Consider the following 22,452-nt stretch of genomic DNA (forward strand, 5'->3'; position numbering starts at 1 on the left):
CACCAAGAGGATGCTGGGAGAATCTGCTGCTCCTAGGCTCTTAGGTGTTGTTCAGACCTTTTTGTTTTAATTTATTTCTTCTTTTTAGGAATTAAATTTAAATATTAATTAACTAAATCAAAATATTCATGAATCTGAGCCTAAGGTTGATTGAAAAATCAATCAAGTCATCCCATCCCACTTAGAGTGAGCCAGAACTTGTCTTGTTTCTTAATGAGGTGAGAACAAGTCTCCGAGGTTCAGTCCCTCCAGCCCCCGCTGGCTTCAGACTCAGTCCCAAATGTCTGAAGGTTTCAGGTCCTCCATGGAATTGAGTGGGGGGGCTCAGGACTCATGCTCGGATGGGCTGAGCAAACTGGGCCGTGACCCGGGAGGCCCCCGGACGGAGCTGCTTAAACCGGGGGCTCGGTGCCATTGGGGACTGGTTGTGGTAAATGCCTGCCGACCCGAGCGGTCCTGCCCACGGTCCCAACCCGAGACTGGTTCATGCGCAGGACCTGGGGCTCTGGCTCCTCCCGCTGCTCCCGCGGCCAGAAAGCTGGGGCCGTTGGCCTCCTTGGGATCGGCCTGGGACCCCCAGAGAAGACCCCCAGCCCCAGCTCCTCACGAAGAGGGAGAGGATGCACATCCGCCCCCCACCCCGGCATTGCCAGAACGGCTCTGAGTTCTCTGCACCCCCAGACTGATGCCCAGGCCTTCGGCTCTCCACTCAATGCAGAACAGAGAGGGGCAAATCGGGGGCTACAACCCGCATCTTCCCTGGAGCCCCCAGGAGCGTCCTGGGAGAGGAGCACGAGCCTCCAGGAGATACGGGAGGACCCACGAGGAGAGGGCTGAGCTGGGGCTTTCAGGCAGAAGTGCCCAATCTCAGCTCATCCTCAGGCCTAGGGGGTAAGCCTGCAGAGATCATGAGCTCCCCTGTGGGGATGAGGCAGTGTAATCATGGGGGCAACAAACATGAGAGATGGGCCGGGAATCCGGGCTTTCTCCAACTCCTGGGAGGCAGCGAAGTGGGTAACAGAGCATCGCACCTGGAGTCAGGAAGGCCCGGGCTCACACCCAGCCTCAGATTTAGTTGGATGACAGTGGATAAGTTTCTATTTGCCTCAGTTTCCTCACTGTGAAATGGGAATAATGGGAGCCCTGTATAAATATTTTTCTTTCTTTTTCTTCCCTTCCCTGCCCTGCCCTGCCCTGCCCTTCTCTCTTCCACACTTCCTTGTGTGTGTGTTCTCTTGGGAGAGCTCGTCCTCCATTGTGGTCGGCTGTGCATCTGCCTGGGTCCGTGATGGCACAGGGAGGGTTACTCCTGCTCGTGATGGAGAACAAGGGTGAAGGCCCAGCTCCCGAGAGAAGCCGGAGACCTTCCCACAACTCCTCCGGTCCAAAGTGGCTCAGGGGAGGAGGGACAGGCTATTTTCTGCTCAGTCCATCTGCGGGTCAGTGGGCCCTGATAGGCCGAGGGAGCCATGGCCAAAGGTGAGGAGACAGAGAGAAGGAAAAGGAGGAGGGCAGGAAATGACCCGGGGCATCAGGAGAAAATGTACAGTGGGGACCAGGGAAGGAAGAATGGATGGCAACTGGAAAGACGTGAAGGAAGACTCAGAACTACCCAGAGTAGCCCTGTCTGCTATTGCTGGAGGCATTTTGTCTGTGAAAATTTTTGTTCCAAAACATCACGGCTCCCGAGTTAGGATTCCAAACAAAGCTCCATGTTTCCTAGCTCAAGGTGTGTATTTGCTTGAATAAGACAAATAATGCCGCGGGTTCCGCTTTTCTCTTCTGAGCAGATTAAACTGGAATCCTCACCCCCTTCTCTCATCTCCTCTCTCCCAGCAAGTTCATTTCCCCCGATTTGGAGCCTTTTATACTTACAGTTTGATGATGTCCGGTCCAAAGATTTCTGCTGTGAGGAAGCAGATGCTTTTCAGGAAGAGCTTTTCTGCAAAAATGAGGGAAATTTAAAGTTAAACTCCAAAGTGCGTCTGTTTATATGCATATAATATATTATATTATATTATATTATTATATGCACATATATAATATATTTATCCCCATATAGACCCATGAAAGTCTGTATTTTCTTGTTGATTCATTTATTCGGTTCCAAATCAATGTTCTATCAAAACTTAAAATTAGGAGAGAGGGTAAATATTTTAACAAATGTTTCCATTGCAATTAAATAATTCCTTCATGAATCGATTATTTAAAAAATTAGTTTTTCTTTGCAACAGACATTATTGCTAACATATACAGCGGTAACAACGCTGTGGATCTGACCAGGGCCTTTGATACTGTCAGGCGTGAGGGTTTAAGGAAAATTCTCCTTAATTTGGTGCCCAGAGAAGCCGTTCAGTATAGGACACTCCCCTCCCGATGGCCGGCCTGCCGGGATTTCAGGACCACGGACAGTGCTCCGAGCTTTCCCAGTCACCGATGGAGAGAAACAAGGCCGCGTGCTTGCTCCCGTGCTTCCTAGCCTGATGTCTTCAGCATTGAGGACAGACCCAGCATCAAAGGTCCGCTCCTGCCCTGATGGGAATTCTTCACCTGGAGGAGGGAAGTGGGTGGGGCGGGGCTTGGTGGGGCAGGGGTCTGTGCTCAGTGCAGCCCCGGGAAGTCCGGGTTAGTTCTTGCCTGCGGGAGCTCATTTCGGCCCAATACCGAACACCGAGAGCTCCACAGGCAGCGTCACGCCATTCACGCGCGGAATCATCGCTTTCAGCCAATGGAGAAGTTTTGAATGCTGTGGATAAGCTTCTTTACTAGGGATGCACACATCGATAACGAGCTCTAAAGGAGCTCTAAAGGAGAACTCGGGCAGGGCGAGTGTTCACAAAGTGACCAGAAAAAGTGACACAAAGACACTTCAGAACTCTGGGATTGATAATGACACGTGGGACTCATTGGCCCAGGATCGCCCGGCAGGCGCCCTCTCAGATCTGTGCTCCGAGCAAAGAAGAAGTGAAGTAGCTCGGAAGTAACGTGAGATGCACAAGTTGGAGACTCCCCCCTCCTCCCCTGCCCAGGTCCCTGGGGACTTTTTGTACCTGACCGGAGGTAGGCTCAGGTTCATATTGGTCTGATGAATCACCGGCAGACACTTGGAACTTGATCCTAACATAGTGATGTCATTTTTCCCCTGAGGCATTTGGGGTTAAATGACTTGCCGAGGGTCACACAGCTAGGAAGTGTTAAGTATCTGAGATTAGATTTGAACTCAGATCCTCCTGACTTCAGGGCTGGTGCTCTATCCACTGCGCCACCTAGCAGCTCCCAATTCCACCTCCCTTCTGTCAGTTTCTCCCCTCATTTCATTTTTGAGTAAGATAGTTTTCTACCCCCCAACTGAAGGTGTATGTTATTCCCTCTTTGAGCAAATTCCAATGAGAGTAATTTCGTGTGCTCCCCCCACCTCCATCTTCTCCTCCACTGTAAAAGTTCTTTGCCACCTCTTTTATGTCAGATAATTTACCCCATTATACCTCTCATTTTCCCCTTCTCCCAGTGTCTTCCTTTTTTCTCACTTCTCACTTATTTTATTTTTATTCCTTTTTCTCAACTCTTAACTTTATTGATTTATTTAAGGTAATTTATTATCTAAATAGAAATATCTAAATATATCTATTATTAGATTATTTAGATTAATTTATTTTTAAATAATCATCTCATCATATTCAACCCCGACCTGAGTCCTCTGTCCATGTAAGAGTCCTAATAATTCTCTAATAAAACTCTAAAGAGTCTCCAACTATGTAGGAACGTAAACAGTTTAATCTTACTGAATCCTTAGATTTCTTTTTTCTGTTTACTTTTTTGATGCTTCTGTTGAGGCTTGTATCTGAAAGTCAAATTTTCTATTCATTTTTGGTTTTTTCTTCAGGAATGCTTAAAAGTCCTCTATTTCATTGAAAATTCATCCTTTTTTTGTTTTGTTGGGTTGATGAATCTTGGTTGTAATCCTAGCTCTTTTACCCTCTGGAATATCATATTCCAAATCCTCTGACCCTTTAATGTATAAACTTTTGTAATCCTTACCGTGCCGTGATAATAGAATAGTTTTTTTCTAGGTGCTTGTGATATTTTCTCTTTGACCAGGGAGCTCTGAAATTTAGCTATAATATTCCCTGGAGTTTGCATTTGGGGATCTCTTTTAGGAGATGGATTCTTACTCTCTGGTTTTAGGAGATCCTCTATATAGGATAGTTGTTTTCTTTGATAATTTCTGGAAAGATAAACTCTAGAGTTTTTTTTATATCATGGCTTTTAGGTACTCCAGTAATTCTTAAATTATCTCTCCTTGATCTATTTTCCAGGTCAGTTGTTTTTCCAGGAAGATATTCCACATTTTCTTATATTTTTCTCCATTCTTTTGATTTTATTTTGTTGCTTTTTGATGTTTCACGGAGTAATTAGCTTCCATCTGCCCAATTTTACTTTTAAGGAATTATTTTCTTCATTCACTAAGCTTTTGTACCTCCTTTTCCATTTGGCCAGTTCTACCTATTAAGGAGTTTTTCAGTAAATTTTAATGTATGTTTTTCCATGTGACCATTCTGCTTTTTAAGGAATTCTTCTCTTTATTGAATTTTTGTGGCTTGTTTACCATCTAGACTATTCTGTTTTTAAAGGTGTTGCTGTCTTCAGTATTTTTTGTGCCTCCTTTACAAGCTGTTGGTTTTTTTTTTCATGATTTTCTTACATCACTGTCATTTTTTTCCCAATTTTTCTTCTATTTCTCTTAAGTTTTAAAACTTTTTGGAGGGATCTTTCAGGAATTCTTTTTGGACTTGAGACAAATTTACATTTTTTCTTTGAGGCTTTGGATGTACTAGTTTTGGACTTTGTTGTCTTTTTCTAAGTTTGTGTATTGATCTTCTATGTCACTATAATAGTTTTCTATGATCCAGATGTTTTGTCGTTGTTATTGTTTGCTCATTTTCCAAGTCATTTTCTTGATTTTTAACTTCATTTCAGTTAGACCCTGCTGCCATGGTGGAGGAGCACTATCTCAAGTTTCAGAGTTTTTTTGCAGCAGAGTTTCAGAACCAGCTCTGGAGTCTGTAAGTTTTCAGTTCTCCCAAAATGGTATGATCACAGAAGTATATGTACTACTCTCTTAGCCAGCACTCTGGTCTGTGAGTGACCACAAGAACTCTTTTCTGCCCTAGAAACTATGACTAGGATTTGTAATTGGACAATATAACAGAGTTCTGCACTCAGTGCCAGCAAAGGGGCCCCTGTTGTCTCCTGTCCAATTGTTTGAACCCCTAATTGTCTGTGGACCAAAAGAACTCCAGACACAGTTGCTGCCATTGCTGATTCAATTGGCCCCACAGCCTGCTGCTTGTTTCCTAGGGTACAGCTATTATCCCAATACAATAGACCCTCCCTACCAACATTTCAAGTTTCCTTATGCAGGAAAATTGTTTCACCTTGTCCTTGGGTTGGTTCCGCCACTGTAGAACTTTGAAGTTCTGTAGAAAGTGGGGTTGAAAGGGAATTTGGGAAAGCTCAGGTGAGCCTTTTCTACTACATCTGGTTCTATCCAATGGGTTGGAAGCAGTGAGTTTCCCCTTCTTGGAGGGGAACAGACTAGAGCTTCCCTCATTGGGGATGGTGTAGAGGGGATCCTTGGATAAAAATTTGGATCAAGTGTCCCCAGAAATGAAGGGACTTATCCACAGTCACAAAGCTAACATGTCTGAGGCAGATGTAAAACTTAGATATTTCTGAATCACAGACTTAATCCTTTATTCCACGCAGCTGCAAGGGACCATAGGTATGACCTAGCCCCATCTCCTCATTGTAGAAAGACTGGATCTAGGTCTGGATGAGATGACATTGGTCACTGGTAAAGGGCAGAAGGCATTAAGAGAGAGATGTTTCCCTCTTTCCAGGCTGGCCCTGCATCTCCCATGATGGGACAAAGATAGATAGGATCCCAGGACTGTGATTCCAAGGTTGGGCTGCCTCTTGGAAGGGTGTGGCTGCTTACAAAAGAAAGAAACCTTTCTATGCGAAGAGTCTCAGAGGTGAAACCATTCCCCGGGCTCACAAAACTAGTAGGTGTCAGAAGTGGGATACGAGTATGGTCCACGTGGAGTTGTCCAGCAGGAGTCTGTCTAGGGCTGTGTCTTCCTGCTGCACTCCCTCCAGTGTTGACTGTGCTTCTGACAGAGTCTTTTGTTTATTCTAACGATGTTGTTAGCCTGACATTCATAGCCATCGTTAGGAAGCAAACATGGATCGTCTTTGTTTTCTTCTTGGCAAAGAAAATTGGAACGTCGACGAAGACTTCCCCTCCTAAAGATGAAGGATCCGTGGCTCGTGCCAGACTGGGAAGCTGAAATATCACACGGCCCAAGATAGCCTTCTCTTGTGTATGATTCAAAAAAATCACGCCTGGGATATTCTCTGGTCCCAGGGGAAAGAGAGGCAGCGGGGTCTCTGCTATGTCTCAGCAGCAAGACAAAACATTTTGTGGGAGATTCTCTGCGTGGCCTTTCCCCCTCACCAAAACCAAGGAAAACTTTGAAAAACTGGGACTTCAGGGAATCATGATTCTTTTTTTTAATTTTATTTTTTTCTTTATTAAAGCTTTTTATTTTTCAAAACCTACGCATGGACAATTCTTCACCATGAATCATGATTCTTTTAGACTAAAGTTGCTCTCTACATCTTGAACATCACCAGCCAAATCACCTCATTTTTTATGTGAAGTCCTACCTCCCACCTGGGTGACCTTGCCCTTTTATCCTGCCCTTTCCTGCCTTGGGATTAAAAACAAACCCCATTTGTTATTATAAGATTTCATGTTTTGCAAGACAAATTCCTTACAAGCCACGGATTTCACGGATGAGGGAATTGGAGGCTCAGAGAGGAAGGGTCAGAGTTGGGACTCAGAATCAGGTTCTTCCTTGTTCTATGGCCAGTGCTCTCTTGTACACCTTGTGTCCCATAACAAGTGAGGGTGAACTGGAGCCCTGAAGGTTTTTTTCAGATTTGTGCTCCATGCTCTCAGGATCAATCACAAAGCAACAGACATTTATTAAAGACCGCCTCTGTGGCAGATACTGTGCTAGGCAATAAGGACAGACACAAACAAGGCCATCCTCGAGGACCTTACAGTTTAGATCACAGGATGGAGGTCACGTATCTCCTGGGTCCCCCGGGGACCCCAGATTCAAATCTTGCTTCAGACACTCAGGGACAGCCAGAGGGTGCTATAGTGCACAGAGGTCCAGGCCAGGAGACTGGAGAACTCTTCTTCCTGAGTTCTGATCCAGCCTCAGACACTTCCTAGCTGCGAGTCCCTGACCAAGTCACTCTCCTGTTTCCTTCAGTTTCCTTATGTATAAAATCGATATAATAATAGCACTTCCTTCCGAGGGGCTGTGGAAGGATCCACTACAACCATGTCTATAAAAATGTTTTGTGAACCTCAAAGCCTTGGGGAAACCCTGGCGATTCGATGATCTCCCCAGCGATTAGTGCCAATCGATGGTGAGAGGCGGGGATGTCGTAGAGAGGATTCCTGCTTGGGTTCTGATTGAACTGGGTGGCCGCCAAGGCCCGCTGAGCCTGAGGTTCAGAGGTTCTGCGACTAGTCCCCAGAGCATCCACAGTTCCTCGGGGCAGAGCTGGCCTCTAAGCCCATCCTGGGCCCTTTCCATCAGCCCCTTATGCAAAGCGGAGCCTGTCACAGAGAAGGGGGGTCTGTGGTTGCCTTGGAGGCGCTCTGTGGGGAGGGGGAAGTGGCACAAGTCCCTTCACTGGGGAGGGTGTTGGGGAAGGGAGCCCAAAACAAATAACTGAATGGCCAGGATGAACTAACATCTCATCTCCCTTCTTCCCTCTGTCTCTATCTCTGTTTCTGACTCTGTCTCTCCCCCATTTTCTCTGTCTCTCTCTCTCCCCCTCTCTCTCCCTCCTTCCCTCTCTGTCTCTGTCTCTATCTCTGTCTTTCTGTCTCTGAATGTTTCTGTGAAAGCAGAAAAGCTGTTCATGATAATGAATCATCTCATTAGCCTCCCCTGGGCCGCTGTCAGGGTACAGCACAGCAAACAGTCTATGATAAATGGCCGGGGGAGAGCATCAAGGCAGAATGGACATTATGAACGAGCCACATAAAATAGCCATCGGCTCATCCACATCTCACTCCCTGAGTATTCACAATTTCTGTCTTCACTACAAAAAATAAGAGACTCAGGGTTGTGTGTGTGTGAGTGTGTGTGTAAGAGACAGAGACAGAGAGGAGAGAAAGAGAGAGGGAAGGGAGGGAAGGAGTGAAGGAAAGAGGGAGGGAGGAGAAGGGAGGGAGGAAAGGAGAGAGAGAGATCATTTCCTTGCAGGCCTCTCTCTTCTCCCTGGGATGGTTCCCTTGCAGGAGACCGGCAGCCGCCCGACTCTTGCTGGAAAGCCCCTTTCCTGGCTAAGCCTTCAAACCAAGAGCCCAAGTAAACTGTGCTCGGGCAGTGCTGAGGTTCTACTCACCAGGGAGGAAGCTGCACAGTCTCTCCATCTCCTCCCGCACGGTGGAATTGTGGACTTGCGCCAGTTGTTCCACTACGGACACGATCAGCACACATCCTGACAAGGAGCAAAAGGACACTTTTGTTCAACTCACGCCGAGACGGGTCGCTGGTCTTTGTCAGCACCTGCTTATTAAGCGCCTGCAAGGGGACATTTCCAAGCTAAGCAATGGGTTCCCCAAATTTCAAGCAAAACAAGGAACTAGCGGGGAAAAGGGAGACGGCAACACCGAGGTGAGTTCATGAGAGGAATCTCAATGAGTCAAAGGAGGAAAGAGAGAAAAGGATGTTCTCTGAATGTCTTCCGGGACTGGAGCAGGATCATTGCGCCCGGGAGCAGGGAGGCCCTGGGCTAGAGGCTTTATCATAAAGCCAAAGAAAGGACAATTTTCCCAAATCCTCCTCCTTGCCCCTCACATACGCTGCTCGTGCTCACTTAGGAGAACCAAATGGATGAGGAAAACATTCATCGTGGTTTCTTTAATTTTCCCCTAAACACACCAGGATTCATTTCTATGGTAGCAATGCATTTTGGGGACACCAAGGAGAGAGGACAGAAAGCAAAAGACTCACAGAGGCTTATGAACAGTCAATAGAATTATCTTGTTTCCCCTGAATCCTACCTTTCTCCCAAGGTCTTAAAGCACTTTCCTCTGGATTTAAATCACCCTTCCCCCCACTTCTGTGATTTGGGTTACTTTCAAGGGAAGAAAAAGTGTTAATGAGGTGATTCCTGTGCCCTAGGGTTCTGATTGTTGTTGTCGGTCCCGTACACTCTGAGCCTCCGTCCCCTGTTTGCAGACTCGGAATCCAGGTTTCCCAGTCGCGCCCTCACAGTGGCCTCGTGCTCTGTAAAAGGGACGTGCCAGGCGTCTTCTTCTTCTTCTTTTTTAGTAGCAGTATTTCCTTTTTATTTGATTTTTCCCCCAGGGAAAACATGCATTTTACAATACCTGTAAACACAAGAATATGTTTACACTGACTTTGAACTCACTACATTTTGGAATGTTGGATACTCATCGAACCCAATGTACTATGCAACAGCGGCAAAAGAGAAAGGGATGCATTAGATTAGGACATTTTATGGTTAAAAATAGTCATAGCAGCAGCTTTGGAAAGATCATTTATTAAATCAAGTCATTGCCCTTGGCCATTTTATTGCTACAGCAAAACAAGGCCGTTTTATTATTGTAACGCTTTTCATTTCTAAGTATAACTGATTGTCTTATTCTGCTCATCCATTGTAAGTTTTCATGTGGACAAACATTTAAAGATAATTTGGAGCATGTTTTGTTGTGCTATGATCACAGTGAGAAAATAGAAAATAAATTTCTATGACATCAGGTCTACTTTTCCATTTGCATCAGCAGAGAAATCTTAATAGTAAAGAAAAAAATTACAGACACAACAAATATTTTGAAAATTGGGAGTATTCATTTTGATGTCAGGATGGTATCTCACAGGCACTTCTGGGCTCACAGGCTCCTGCCCTCCGCTCTCGCAGAGTCAGACTGACCCCCCCACTGGCCCCTGGGATGGCTCCTCCCCATGACCTCATTGTCCCTCTCCTCCCGCAGTAAAGGCTTTGTCCTGAGCTCATCACAAGAGGGGACTCCTCAGGCCAGGCCTGGGTTCCACACCAAAGGCCTTTTCAGGCAAACTGCATTCTGGGCATCTGGTATGGGGGGGAGGGAGCGGTCCCACAAGCGTCTGCTGCCCTCCCCAGGGCCAGCCATCGCTGGGGGAGTGATTTCACGAGGCCTTATCCTGGGAAAATAGAAAGGGGACTTGGGTCGGGCCCGCAGGGACGGCCAGTGGGGAGACTCGGAGGCTGAGGGCAGCCAAGGGGATAGAAGTCGCAGCAGTCTGGGGACCAGCATGAGTCTCGTTAAGTCTGGCTGTCTCCCCATGACTGAGGAGAGCTCAGCCTCCCAGCCACAGTGCCGGGCGAGAGCGGCTCGGCTACCCAGCATGCTCCGCCACAGGAGGGCAAAAGGCTTCAGATCAAAGCAGCAAATTGGTTTTAAAGAACCCACTGGGGTCACCTGGAAAGTCCCTTTTACTGAACACGAGGCCACTGTGAGGGCGCGACTGGGAAACCTGGATTCCGAGTCTGCAAACGGGGGAACGGAGGCTCAGAGTGTACGGGACCGACAACAACAACAACAACAACAACAATAATGATGATGATGATAAAAATAATAATGATCATAAAGATAATGATGATGATGATGGTAATAATAATGGTGATAATAATGATGATGATGATGAAGATAATAATAATTATGATTGTTATGATGAAAATAATGATGATGATAAAAATAATAATGATGGTGATGATAATAAAATGATGATGATGATGAAAATAATAATAAGGATTCTGAGGCTGTAGGACAGCATGCTCAATGCCTCTCAGCACTTGGGCAGTATATAAGGTGTCTGATATGATGTTAATGGGCTCTGGGTTTCTCTTACATTCTTTTTACGATGTCATATAAAGGCTGCATCAAAGAAGTAGGAACAGGGGCACAAGCCCTCAACCGTTGAATTTGTCCAGCCAGTTTTTGAAATAGGTTCAGAGTATTCACCTTGTCTAAGTATAACTGGTTAGTATCTGCAGAAGTCCCATGGGGAGCCCCAGGTCAATGGTGGGACAGTTATGTTGGAGCTTTTCAGGGGCTGCCACCAGTCCACATTGAGCCAGAACGCTCATGGTCTCCTTCAGCAGGACAGAGAGATCTCCCCCACTGCTCACTGATAACAGTGTATCATCCATGTAGTGCAGTATCACAGCATGCAGCCACGCCTTCCTACTTGGCTCTAGCACTGGCGCTATGTACACCTGACATAAGGTGGGGCTACAACACATCCCCTGGGGGAGAACTTCCCATTGGTAGCGCAGGTCAGGCCCTGCATTGTTTACGGAGGGAATGGTGAAAGCAAATGTTTTCTTAACCCCTGGGATCAGAGGGATGGAGAAGAAACTGTCTTGTGTGCCTGTTACTGTAACGCCAGCCAGTGGGCACTAGATTAGGAGATGGCCTGTCAGGCTGTGGGCTCCCATAGGTTCAATAGTGGCATCAATGGCCCTAAGGTCCACTGGCATTCTGAATTTGCCAGAATTTTTCTTTATATTAAATACAGGGCTATTCCATGGGCTGGCCGTTGGTTCTATATGTCCGGCCTCCAACTGTTGTTGTATATTTTCACATAAGGTTTGGGCTTTAAAAGCTGAGAGAGGCCATTGGGGCACCCAAACCGGGGTGTTAGATTTCCATGTTAATGGTGTGGGCTTGATATGAAAGGTGGTGCCCAAACCCCCAATGACCCCAATTAAAAACCCTTTGGAGGGGGTATATAAACTGAGGCCCCACAAGCCTTCAACATGTCCCTGCCCCATAGATTGTACCTGAGACCTGGGACCACCAGGTCGGAATACCCCCTGTTTGCAAACTGCCAGGGCAGGTCTTCTGCTGGAACCCCTTTAGATACAGCAGCCGGGAGGGCATCCGTTTGAAAGGCCCTGGAGCCGACTTTCTCACATCCCTTTATCATCTCTTCCAGCCCAGCCTCCCCATCTACAGTGGCCTTCTGGCAGTTAGTGTTAGCATTCTCCCCTGCCAATTTCTCTATAAGGAGGCTGGAGGCTTCTCCTCTGCCCACTGACCTCTCAACAGCCGCCTGTGGGCAGGCCACAAAATCAGGAAAAGGTTCATCTGGGCCCTGTTTAATCCTAGTCGTGGAGGGCCTCTGCTTTTCAGAAGTCCGAATTTTGCTAAATACTCTTTGGGCACATTGGGACCCAGCTGCATAGCCTGCTGCATCATATTGCATTTGAGCCTCATTTCTTTTATATTTTCCAGCTTTCTGTATGATTTGTCCTAAACTTGTCTGGGAATCTCCAAAGCCTCCACAAGCGGGCGCAGAGGGAGCTGACGGAGACATATCTCCTCAGGGCAGGTGGGGGAGGAGGGAGAAGGCCATGCCTTGGAGACAGAGGTGACCTTCCCTCTGTTCGCTTTCTCTCCCACGTCTTATCACCGTCCTTTACTTCAAGGTCATATGTCTCTCTTTACTTTCTCATTATTCATCTTATCCCTGCCCCCTCCTGTTCTGTCATATTCACTTCCTGCTTCTTCCTCACTCCCTCTTCCTTCTTTCCCCTCACATCCACCTCCTTTATCTTCCTGTTTATTTCCTGATTCTTTCCCACAGTTAACTTCCGCTGGCTCCATCTGATGGGCGCGGCGGGTCCCAGTGAGTGCTGGTTTACGACCCTCATTTGTTTATGACTCTCCATTTGCAATTCGTCATCTGCTTTTAATGGATTGCAGCTTGCCCCTCTTAAAGTGCCCCCAATCACTTGATGCCATTCCGGGAGTTTCCTTAATAGGAAGCCATCTGACTACCTATTACCTCCCACTTTTTAAAATCCATGTCCAATCCTGCTTGCTTCTTTCCCTGGTACCTCCTGGTCTGGGACCCTCACAACAAACTGTCCCATTTTCCTAACTTTCTACTCACTAGAGCAGAGTTCTGTCTCTCTTCCCACCTGTTGGCCTGCTACAAGGGGAGGTCCCAGCCAAAACGGTCCCGTCGGGCGCCGCTTGTTATGCCCCTAAGGACTACTCTGACCTGGTAGTTCCCCTTAGAGCTACTCTTAATGCCCATCCGTCTACGGCCTGGCTAGACCACACTTACCCATCTTGGGGCCCCAACCCGGATCCCACAAAGACAGACCACCAGCAGGCAGGGGTGAAGCAAAAGAGAACTTTATTCTTAGATAGCACATATTTATACCCCCTGAGGATCTGGGGGAAGGGGAGGTCCTCTAGGAATCCAGCATAACGGGATTGGCCCGAGAAGAGGGAGGGAGGCCGTGCTCCGCTTTGAGAGCACTAAAGAGGGAGATGTGGTAGCTGGGATCAGACACCGCCTCCTGGCGCTAAGCCATCACCTGCGCCTCAGAACTTCTCATCCCTCAGGTCCTCCCACATGCCTTGAACTGCATTCCTTGCTCTTAGAGGCTTTTTAATCCTTACAATAATAATGCTGATAAGGATGATAATAATAATGATAATGATGATGACAATAAAAATGATGATGATCATGATTATGATAATGATAATGATGGTGATGATAACAATAATGGTAATGATGATGATAATGATAATGATGATGATAACAATAATGGTAATGATGATGATGATAATGATGATCATGATTATGATAATAATAATGATAATGATGATGATATAACAATAATGGTAATGATGATGATGATGATAATGATAATGATGATAATAAAAATGATGATGATCATGATCATGAAAACAACGACGATGATGATAATGATGATAGCCATGATAATAATGGTGATGATCATAATAATGATTATAATTATGATGATGGTGATGATGATAATAATGTTGGTGATAACAATAATGATCATGATGATACTAATGATAGTAGTGATAATAATAATGATAATGATGATGATAATAATGACTGTAGTGTTCTCTTCTTTTCTAAAATATGATCGTCCTCCCAGAGGATGCAGGTTTCTTGGGGAGGTTCTGGAGGCAGCCTTAGTTTCAGTTCTGAGTAATAATCACCTCAAATGCAGCCAGGAGTTAAAATCCGGTCCTTTATTGTCTCTTCCAAAATAGCCCTCTTAGTTTTCTTAGAGGCCTAGCTCCCTCCTTGGTTCCAAGAGCTCTTGTAGCTTGTCCTTGCAGTCTCTAGCTACTCAGTCTCCTCAACTGACTCCTCGCTGAGGCTCTGAGAGCTTTTATATGCTCTTTTAGAGGTGTAAACTCAAAGGTTGAGTCCACCTCCAACCTCCGAGAGAGTGAGATTATGGGTTCCTGACTTGTGAATAATTCTTTGTTTTTAAAATTCATTCAATGGCTGCCTTTTTGGGTGATTCTTAGTTTCACTTCTCCAGAAACTGGTGTTCTGAGACTCATAACTACACAAAAATGTGAGAACACCAGTGTCAAGAAGATGAGATTGGTCTGAGAGCTTTTATATGCTCTTTTAGAGGTGTATACTCAAAGGTTGAGTCCACTTCCAAGAGAGTGGGATTGTGGGTTCCTGACTTGTGAATGATTCTTTGTCTTTTATGTTCATTCAATGACTGCCTTTTTGGGTGATTCTTAGTTTCACTTCTCCAGAAACTGGTGTTCTGAGACTCATAACTACACGAAAATGTGAGAACACCAGTGTCAAGAAGATGAGATTGGTCTGAGAGCTTTTATATGCTCTTTTAGAGGTGTAAACTCAAAGGTTGAGTCCACTTCCAAGAGAGTGGGATTGTGGTTTCCTGACTTGTGAATGATTCTTTGTCTTTTATGTTCATTCAATGACTGCCTTTTTGAGTGATTCTTAGTTTCACTTCTCCAGAAACTGGTGTTCTGAGACTCATAACTGCACGAAAATGTGAGAACACCAGTGTCAAGAAGATGAGATTGGTCTGAGAGCTTTTATATGCTCTTTTAGAGGTGTAAACTCAAAGGTTGAGTCCACCTCTGAGAGAGTGAGATTGTGGGTTCCTGACTTGTGAATAATTCTTTGTTTTTAAAGTTCATTCAATGGCTGCCTTTTTGAGTGATTCTTAGTTTCACTTCTCCAGAACCTGGTGTTCTGGGACTCATAATCACACGAAAATGTGAGAACACCAGTGTCAAAAAGATGAGATTGGTCTGAGAGCTTTTATATGCTCTTTTAGAGGTGTAAACTCAAAGGTTGAGTCCACTTCCAAGAGAGTGGGATTGTGGTTTCCTGACTTGTGCATGATTCTTTGTCTTTTATGTTCATTCAATGACTGCCTTTTTGAGTGGTTCTTAGTTTCACTTCTCCAGAGACTGGTGTTCTGTGACTCATAACCACACGAAAATGCTCACATTGAACACCAGTGTCAAGAAGATGAGATAGGTCTTTGAGAGAGAAACCCAGGGTCATTGAAAACACAATAATTTCCAAAGGGCAGTCTGGGATTCTCCTCTTCAATTCTGGGCTCCCCTCATTTTCCATTTTCAGTATTTGAATTAGATGAGTCCTGTGAACTGTCCACCCAATTACTATCGTTTTCAGCCATTGGTTTTTCCTTTGGGTATTATTGGGCTGAAGTCTTTTGAACAATTTCAGGTCTCATAAGCCTCATAAGAGGCTCTACAGTATCCTTGGGCTGGCTGCCATCCAGACAGTATCACTGGCAGATAGAAAGGAGGTCACACCTGAGGTTTTGAATCTAACCCATCTGGAAGCTGGCGATGACCCAAATTCAAGTGGGACTGGCACAGAATCACAGCTCAACATTGGCCCTCATCTGTTCAGAGCAAGACTGAAGGGGGGATGTTTGCAAAAGCTCTGAGGGGAACACTAGAGCATTTTGGCTGAAGGAAAGAAACCTCGAGGGAAAGATGATATTGGAAAGAACAGGAGACCAGAGGACTATCTGAGGGAATGTCTTCAACCCTATGTTAAAAAGCTGAGAGTTATCTATATTTTCTAAGAGAGATTATCAGTAATTATTTGATGATTAAAACCTTATTTAGCAAATGTTAATGCAGAGTTGACCTCATCTAACTTTTAAGAAAACCCAGGGATCAATGGATCTGGAAAAAGTGGTTAATAAGTCAGTTCTTTTCGGATGGCACATTAGTGCCTGGACCTTGGAGCACAGCTGGATCGTTAAGCTCACTAATATTTCATGTTTTCTCTAAGCCAGGAACCCTCAAGGGTTTTTCCACAACCTCATTTCCTGTTTTCAGAAGCTAAGAATAACTAGTCCTTGTCGAGTTTCTTAATGTTTATTAAATACAAACTTCCCTCTTTTAAAAGAAGTTTTGGTTGATGTCTTTTGATTTTGTATAGTACTGTAGTTTTCCCCAGAATTCTTTCCACTTTTTTATCCAGAGGGCCATAAGCTAGGCAAAGTCCTCCAAATGTGGTCCTCCCTCCTCTGCAAAGGTAGCCTTCTCCTATCTCTTCTGTTGGATCAGTCTTGCTCACTACAATTTCTCAGCTTTCATTTATTTTGTGACTCTTCTTCCAACTTGTTATATGGTTTGCTGAACCGGGCTTTGAATGAGTGCTTTCTTCACAGGAAGCCTAAGAGATAGATGGCAGCCTCACTGTACAAAAGACTCAAGTTCAGGCAGGTTAAAGGCTTTGCTGGGGTCTGAGGTAGGATTTGAAGTCGGGTCATTTGTAACTGCAAGATCAGGCCTTTCAACCATTTCCTCTGACCTACTTTCCCACCTGCGCTGCGAAGAGCAGATGCTGGCTCAAGCACACTCTGCTCACTCCGAATGTTCTTCAAAGGACAGCAGGGAAAAGCGTGCTGAGTGTTTCACATAAATAAATAAACCAACCAACTGCCGGCTGCAGAGGATGGGCCATTAGCAACATGGCACGGAGGGGATGCTTATAGGTAAAAGTGCCGGGGTCTGAAATGGGAACTTTGAAGGAAAACCTTTCCCCCCATTAGCTGTGGTTGGGCTGCTCCCTTGATACCTGCATGATAGTTTGACTTATTTGGAGAGGGGGGCAGAGGTGTGTCTTCTTGAAGAGGGGAAAGTCCAGATAGAAGAATATGGTACATTTAGTTTGGACAGGAGTCTTAGGTTATGGAAATGTTTCTCTACAAAATGAGAGAAAGAGTTTCAACAAGAATTAATCTGTACTCTAAATCAACCCTTAAGAAGAGCACTGTCTCAATCTGATTAATCTTAACAAGCTTCTTAGTCGTTTTCATTGCTCAGAAACAACCTGAAAAGCCACAGAAAGGAGAGCATGGAGAGCCGGAAAAGCTCTCATTCTCAGTTTCTTACTGTCAGTGTCAAGGACACTAAAGCTCACAAGGCGTGCCATTGAGCATGGGCCAGTCATGGAGCATCATGAACAATCCTCAAGCCCACAAAATTCATCTTTAAAAGCTGGAGAGGGGAAGCTAACACTTTGCAAAGGGAGAAGTGTCCACATATTCAATCCCTATAAGGACCAGTGTCTATATGGTTGCCACACTTAAAGATTAGAGTATGTCGGTGTATTGAGTAGGATTTGGACTTTGGTGCTTTGTCTGGTGAACCCGTGGTCTCTGAAGTGTTTCATTGCCCAAGCTCAGTGTACCCATTTTGTGTTGCATGCAGACCCTGATAGAGTTCCAGGTTCGGAAGGAGGTTTTTTCTGACTTCTGGAGAGTGGACTCCTACTCTGAGGCTCTATATCAAGAGGCGTTTGTTCTTAGGAGTAAATCTAATGGTAGACAAGACCCTGAAAGGGCAATGGTTTGTAAGGGTAGAATGTTCTATCTTAGAAAACCAATAAATAGTCACAAGTTAATTCTCAGAGAAAAAAGAAATAAGATCCGATGGATTTACAAGCAAATTCTACATAGCATTTATTTAAAGAGCAATCAATTCTAACACTACACAAACTGTTTAAAAATAGTAAAGGAAAGGTCCTACCAAATTCCTTCTATGACCCCAATATAGTCGACACCTAAATCAGGGAGAGTCAAAACAGGAAAAAAAAACTATAGACCAATTTCTTTAATTATGTTGATGCAAAAAGTGTAAATAAATACTTAAAATACTAACATGGAAATCACAGCAATACCTCACAAAGATTATACAGTACTTAGGTGGCACAGTGGGTAGAACTCTGTGCTTCAAGTCAATAAGACCCGAGTTCAAATGTGGCTTCAGATATTTACTAACTGGGAAGCCTTCAGTTAGTCACTTAATCCCCATTTATTCAGCTTCTTCAACTGTAAAATGGGAATAATCATAATAATAGCACCCACCTCCCAGGGTTTTTGTGAGGATCAAATGAGATATATCTATAAAGTCCTTAGTATAGTGTATGGCACATCATAGGTGCTGTGTAAATGCTAGTTATTATTTGCTATTTGACAGATAATATTGGATAACAAAAGTCACATAAGTATTTCAATAGATAAAGGGAAAATTTTGACAAAATTAATCACCTATTCCTTTGACAAATTCTAAAAAGCATAAGAATAAATAGTTTCTCTTAAAATGATAAGTAGCAACCTCTAAAATCACAATCAAATATTGTCTGTAATGGGAATGAGATGGAAGCTTTGCTGTTTAAATCAGGGGTGAAGCAAGGATGTCCATTGTCATCAATATTATTCAATATTGTACTAGAAATGTTAGCTATAGCAATAATACAAGAAAAAAATTGAAGAGAAATAGGCAATGAGGAAACAAAACTATCCCTTTTTACAGATGATATGATGCTATACTTAGAGGATCCCAGAGAATCAACTAAAAAAAATAGTCAAAACAATGAACAACTTTAACAAAGTTGCAGGATACAAAATAAAAACACATAAATCATCAGCATTTCTACAAAGAGAAATTTTCATTCGAAATAATGGCAGACCGTAAAAAACTATGGGGAGTCTATTTGCTAACACATATGCAGTAACTACATGAATACAATGACAAAGTACTTTTCACACAAATACATTTTCTCTAAACAACTAGAGAAATATTAATTGCCCATAAGTAGACTGAGTCAATATAATAAAACGATAATATTCCCTAAACTATTTACCTCTTCAGTGTCATACCATTCAAACTAATAAAGAATTCCCTCATGGAACTAGAAAAAACAATAACAAAATCCATCTAGAGGAATAAAAAATTAAGAAATATCAAGAGTTTTTGGAATATGGCTATATTGGAAGAAAAAAGAATATCAAGGAAATCAATGAAAAAAAGTGGAAAGGAAAGCAACCTAGCAGTACCACATCATACACACATACATATGTATACATATTTTCCCCAATAACAGGCTAAAACAATTTTAGTGCCACATTTTAAACTATACCATAAAGCTATAATCATCAAAACATCAACAAAAATGGGGCTGGGTAAGAAACTGATCGATGGAATTGGGGCCATGGGGGCAAAAACTCACTATTTGACAGAAATTATTTGGAAAATTGTCAGAAACTAGATATAGCTCAACATTCACACACATACTAAGATAAGCTCAAAAAGGGTTCATGATGTAAAGACGTCCTAAGTAAATAAAAGGAGCAAGGAAGAAATTATGTGACAGATCTGCAGAGAGGGGTCGAGTTCACAAGAGAGAAAATGGATTATTTTGATTACATCAAATCAAAATGTTTTTGCACAAACCAAATCAATGCACTTAAAATGAGAATCAGAAAATTAGGACAAATATTTGCAGCAAATTTCTCTGTCAAAGATCTCATTTCTAAGATACAGAGGGAATGGAGTCAGATTTATAGGAAAAAGACTTCTCTAACTGACAAACTGTCAAAGGATATGAGCGGGTATTTTTCAAAGGAAAAAAGTCAAGCTGTTAATAGCCATATTTTAAAAAAATGCTTGAAAACATTAACCATGAGAAAACTGCAAGTTAAAACAATGCCCAAGCACCACCTCTCTCTCATCAGGCTGGTGAAGGAGACAGAAAAGGTGGAAGGATGGGCCATTTTACGGCCCTTGGAGCAGAGTTTCAAATCCTTCTCCACAATGGCTGGACTAGCTGCCCACCTCACCTACAGGGCCTTAGGGGTTTCCAGCTCCCTTCAGAATTTATCAGAATTTGGAAGGTGGGGGAAGGAGGGGAAGAGGGCGGGGCCGGAAGGAGGGGAAGAAGGCGGGGCGGGAAGGAGGGGTCCAAAGGGCCCCGGGCCTGTGAGAGGAGGACTCCTGGCCGAGCTGGATGGACGGCCCCCCCATCACGGCTCAGGGTTTACACAAAACTCTGTAACAACGTGGCAAGTGTGGAAGTGCCATTATTACAATGTTACAGAGGAGGAAGCCTGAGGGGCTTGGCCCGGCCCGGAGCCAAGCCTGGGAAGTGGCTCTCCAGACTCAGAGCTGAGAGGGGCCTGAGAGGCGCCCCCCCCCCCATTTTAGAGACCAGAACGAGGCTCAGGAGCTTATGTGACTTGCCTAGGGTCATAATGGGGCTAAGAAGCAGGGTTTGAGCCAGACTCCACGTCTGTTCCAGATGGTGTCCCTCAAGTTCCCTCCTTTGGTCTCAGTTTCCTACTCTGGACTTTCTGACCTCGGAAGTTGCCCCCCAGCTCTAAGTCCACGATCCGCCGCCGTTGCTTCAAGGTGTCTCCCCACCCCCACTGGGATCTCTAGACCATCCTCTCCAGCTCTCCCGGTACCAGGAAGGTACCTCAGGTACCTGGTCCAGGAAGGGGCCACGAAGGTTTGCTGAGCCTCGGTGCGTGCAGAAAAAACCCCGCTGAGAGCCCGCCCTCCCCTGCGAGACCTACCTAAGCACGCGTGTCCGTGGGAGAGCTGGGGGCCGCTCGGGGCCCTGGGAGCCGAAGAGCAGGGGGTGGGGGCAGGGAAGAGGAAGAGGAGGCTGGCCGCCAGGAGCATCCGCCCGGAACTCTTCATTGCGGGACAGGGGCTGGGGAGCCGAACACGGCTTTTAGCTCACCGGGAACTCAGCAGCGGGGGACCGCACACCCACATTTGTACACCCACACAGCCTTGCACGCGCACACGTGCCCTCACACAGCCTGGCACACACGTGTACAGAAGCCCCACACCCGTGCACACAGAACATGCACACACATATACAACATCTCCATACGTCCACACATCCATGCACACAAACTCACACCAGCAAAACTCAGGGAAGACCCACTTTCTGGGGCCCGGACAGACACTGAGGCTCCCGAACCAGCGCTTCGCTTCTCGGCCTTTGGGAAAAAGCGCGACGTCCCCAGACTTGGGGCCCCAAAGCCGGCAGCGATGGCGTGGGCCGGGCCAACCGTCAGAGGCCCGGAGCGCAGCTCCCAGAGTCTGGGATCAGAAAGTCGTGGTTTTCGGAAGGGTTCACGAGGATGTCACTGCGCACCCACTTTTCCTGTCTTGCGAAACCCCACCCCGCGGCAGCCTCTTAATACTGGCTCGGGCTCAGCTTCCTCTTTGGGGATCCTTGAGGCAGCTTTCAGATTTACTGTCAACAACCAGGAGGTTCCCTGCCCCCAGCGATCCCCCCAGCGCTCATCTCTTGGTCAGGTTGTAATGAAGCTGGGTTTTTCCCCAGGGAACCGAGCGTCCAGCACTTGGGGGGCTTTTTCCTAGAGAACCGAGCTGGCCGACGCCTGGGGCGCCCACCTGCTCAAGCCCTTGCCTGCTGAGCACAGAGGAAGTAGAGCAAATGGCCCAGGGAAGGCCCAGTGGGGAAAAAGGGTGAGAGGAGACGTCCACTGAGCTGGGGCTGGCTAGGAAAGTCAGCCCAGTCAGGCTCCTTCTCTGCTCAAGGAGCTCCTGACAGCCTTTGTCTTCACAGTGTGTGTGTGTGTGTGTGTGTGTGTGTGTGTGTGTGTGTGTGATTGTGTGTGTATGTGAGCATGTGTCTTTAAAAAAACCTGCCTCAAAACAATATGAACAATTTTCAGATGATAAAATTGAAACTATTTCTACCCATGTGAAAAAGTGCTCTAAATCACTATTGATCAGAGAAACGCAAATTAAGACAACTCTGAGATACCACTACACACCTGGCAGATTGGCTAGAGTGACAAGAAAAGATAATAATGAGTGTTGGAGGGGATGCGGGAAAACTGGGACACTGATGCATTGTTGGTGGAGCTGTGAACGAATCCAACCATTCTGGAGAGCAATTTGGAACTATGCTCAAAAAGCTATCAAACTGTGCATACCCTTTGATCCAGCAGTGTTTCTACTGGGCTTATACCCCAAAGAGATACTAAAGAAGGGAAAGGGACCTGTATGTGCCAAAATGTTGGTGGCAGCCCTGTTTGTAGTGGCTAGAAACTGGAAAATGAATGGATGCCCATCAATTGGAGAATGGCTGGGTAAATTGTGGTATATGAATGTTATGGAATATTATTGTTCTGCAAGAAATGACCAGC

The 22,452-nt window shown here is 45.2% G+C and overlaps 1 protein-coding gene across 3 annotated transcripts in view; it reads right to left on the reverse strand.

Annotated features, from left to right (window-relative positions):
• Positions 1–21,571, reverse strand: part of AOAH (acyloxyacyl hydrolase) — an 80,989-nt gene extending 59,418 nt beyond the window's left edge. For 2 of the 3 annotated variants that reach the window (XM_051978400.1, XM_051978415.1), the window contains exons 1-4: positions 21,216–21,571; positions 20,836–20,975; positions 8,497–8,592; positions 1,876–1,942 (exon numbers count right to left, since the gene is read on the reverse strand). In XM_051978400.1, coding sequence (XP_051834360.1) covers positions 1,876–1,942; positions 8,497–8,592; positions 20,836–20,962 — 290 coding nt within the window. In that variant the 5' untranslated portion in view covers positions 20,963–20,975; positions 21,216–21,571. Of the gene's footprint in view, positions 1–1,875; positions 1,943–8,496; positions 8,593–20,835; positions 20,976–21,189 lie in introns of all 3 variants that reach the window. The other variant, XM_051978409.1, reaches the window with a different exon arrangement.
• Between the last annotated feature and the right edge of the window lie 881 nt (positions 21,572–22,452).

This window comes from Antechinus flavipes, chromosome 1 (genome assembly GCF_016432865.1).
Source record: "Antechinus flavipes isolate AdamAnt ecotype Samford, QLD, Australia chromosome 1, AdamAnt_v2, whole genome shotgun sequence".
NCBI classification, from domain to species: Eukaryota; Metazoa; Chordata; class Mammalia; order Dasyuromorphia; family Dasyuridae; genus Antechinus; species Antechinus flavipes.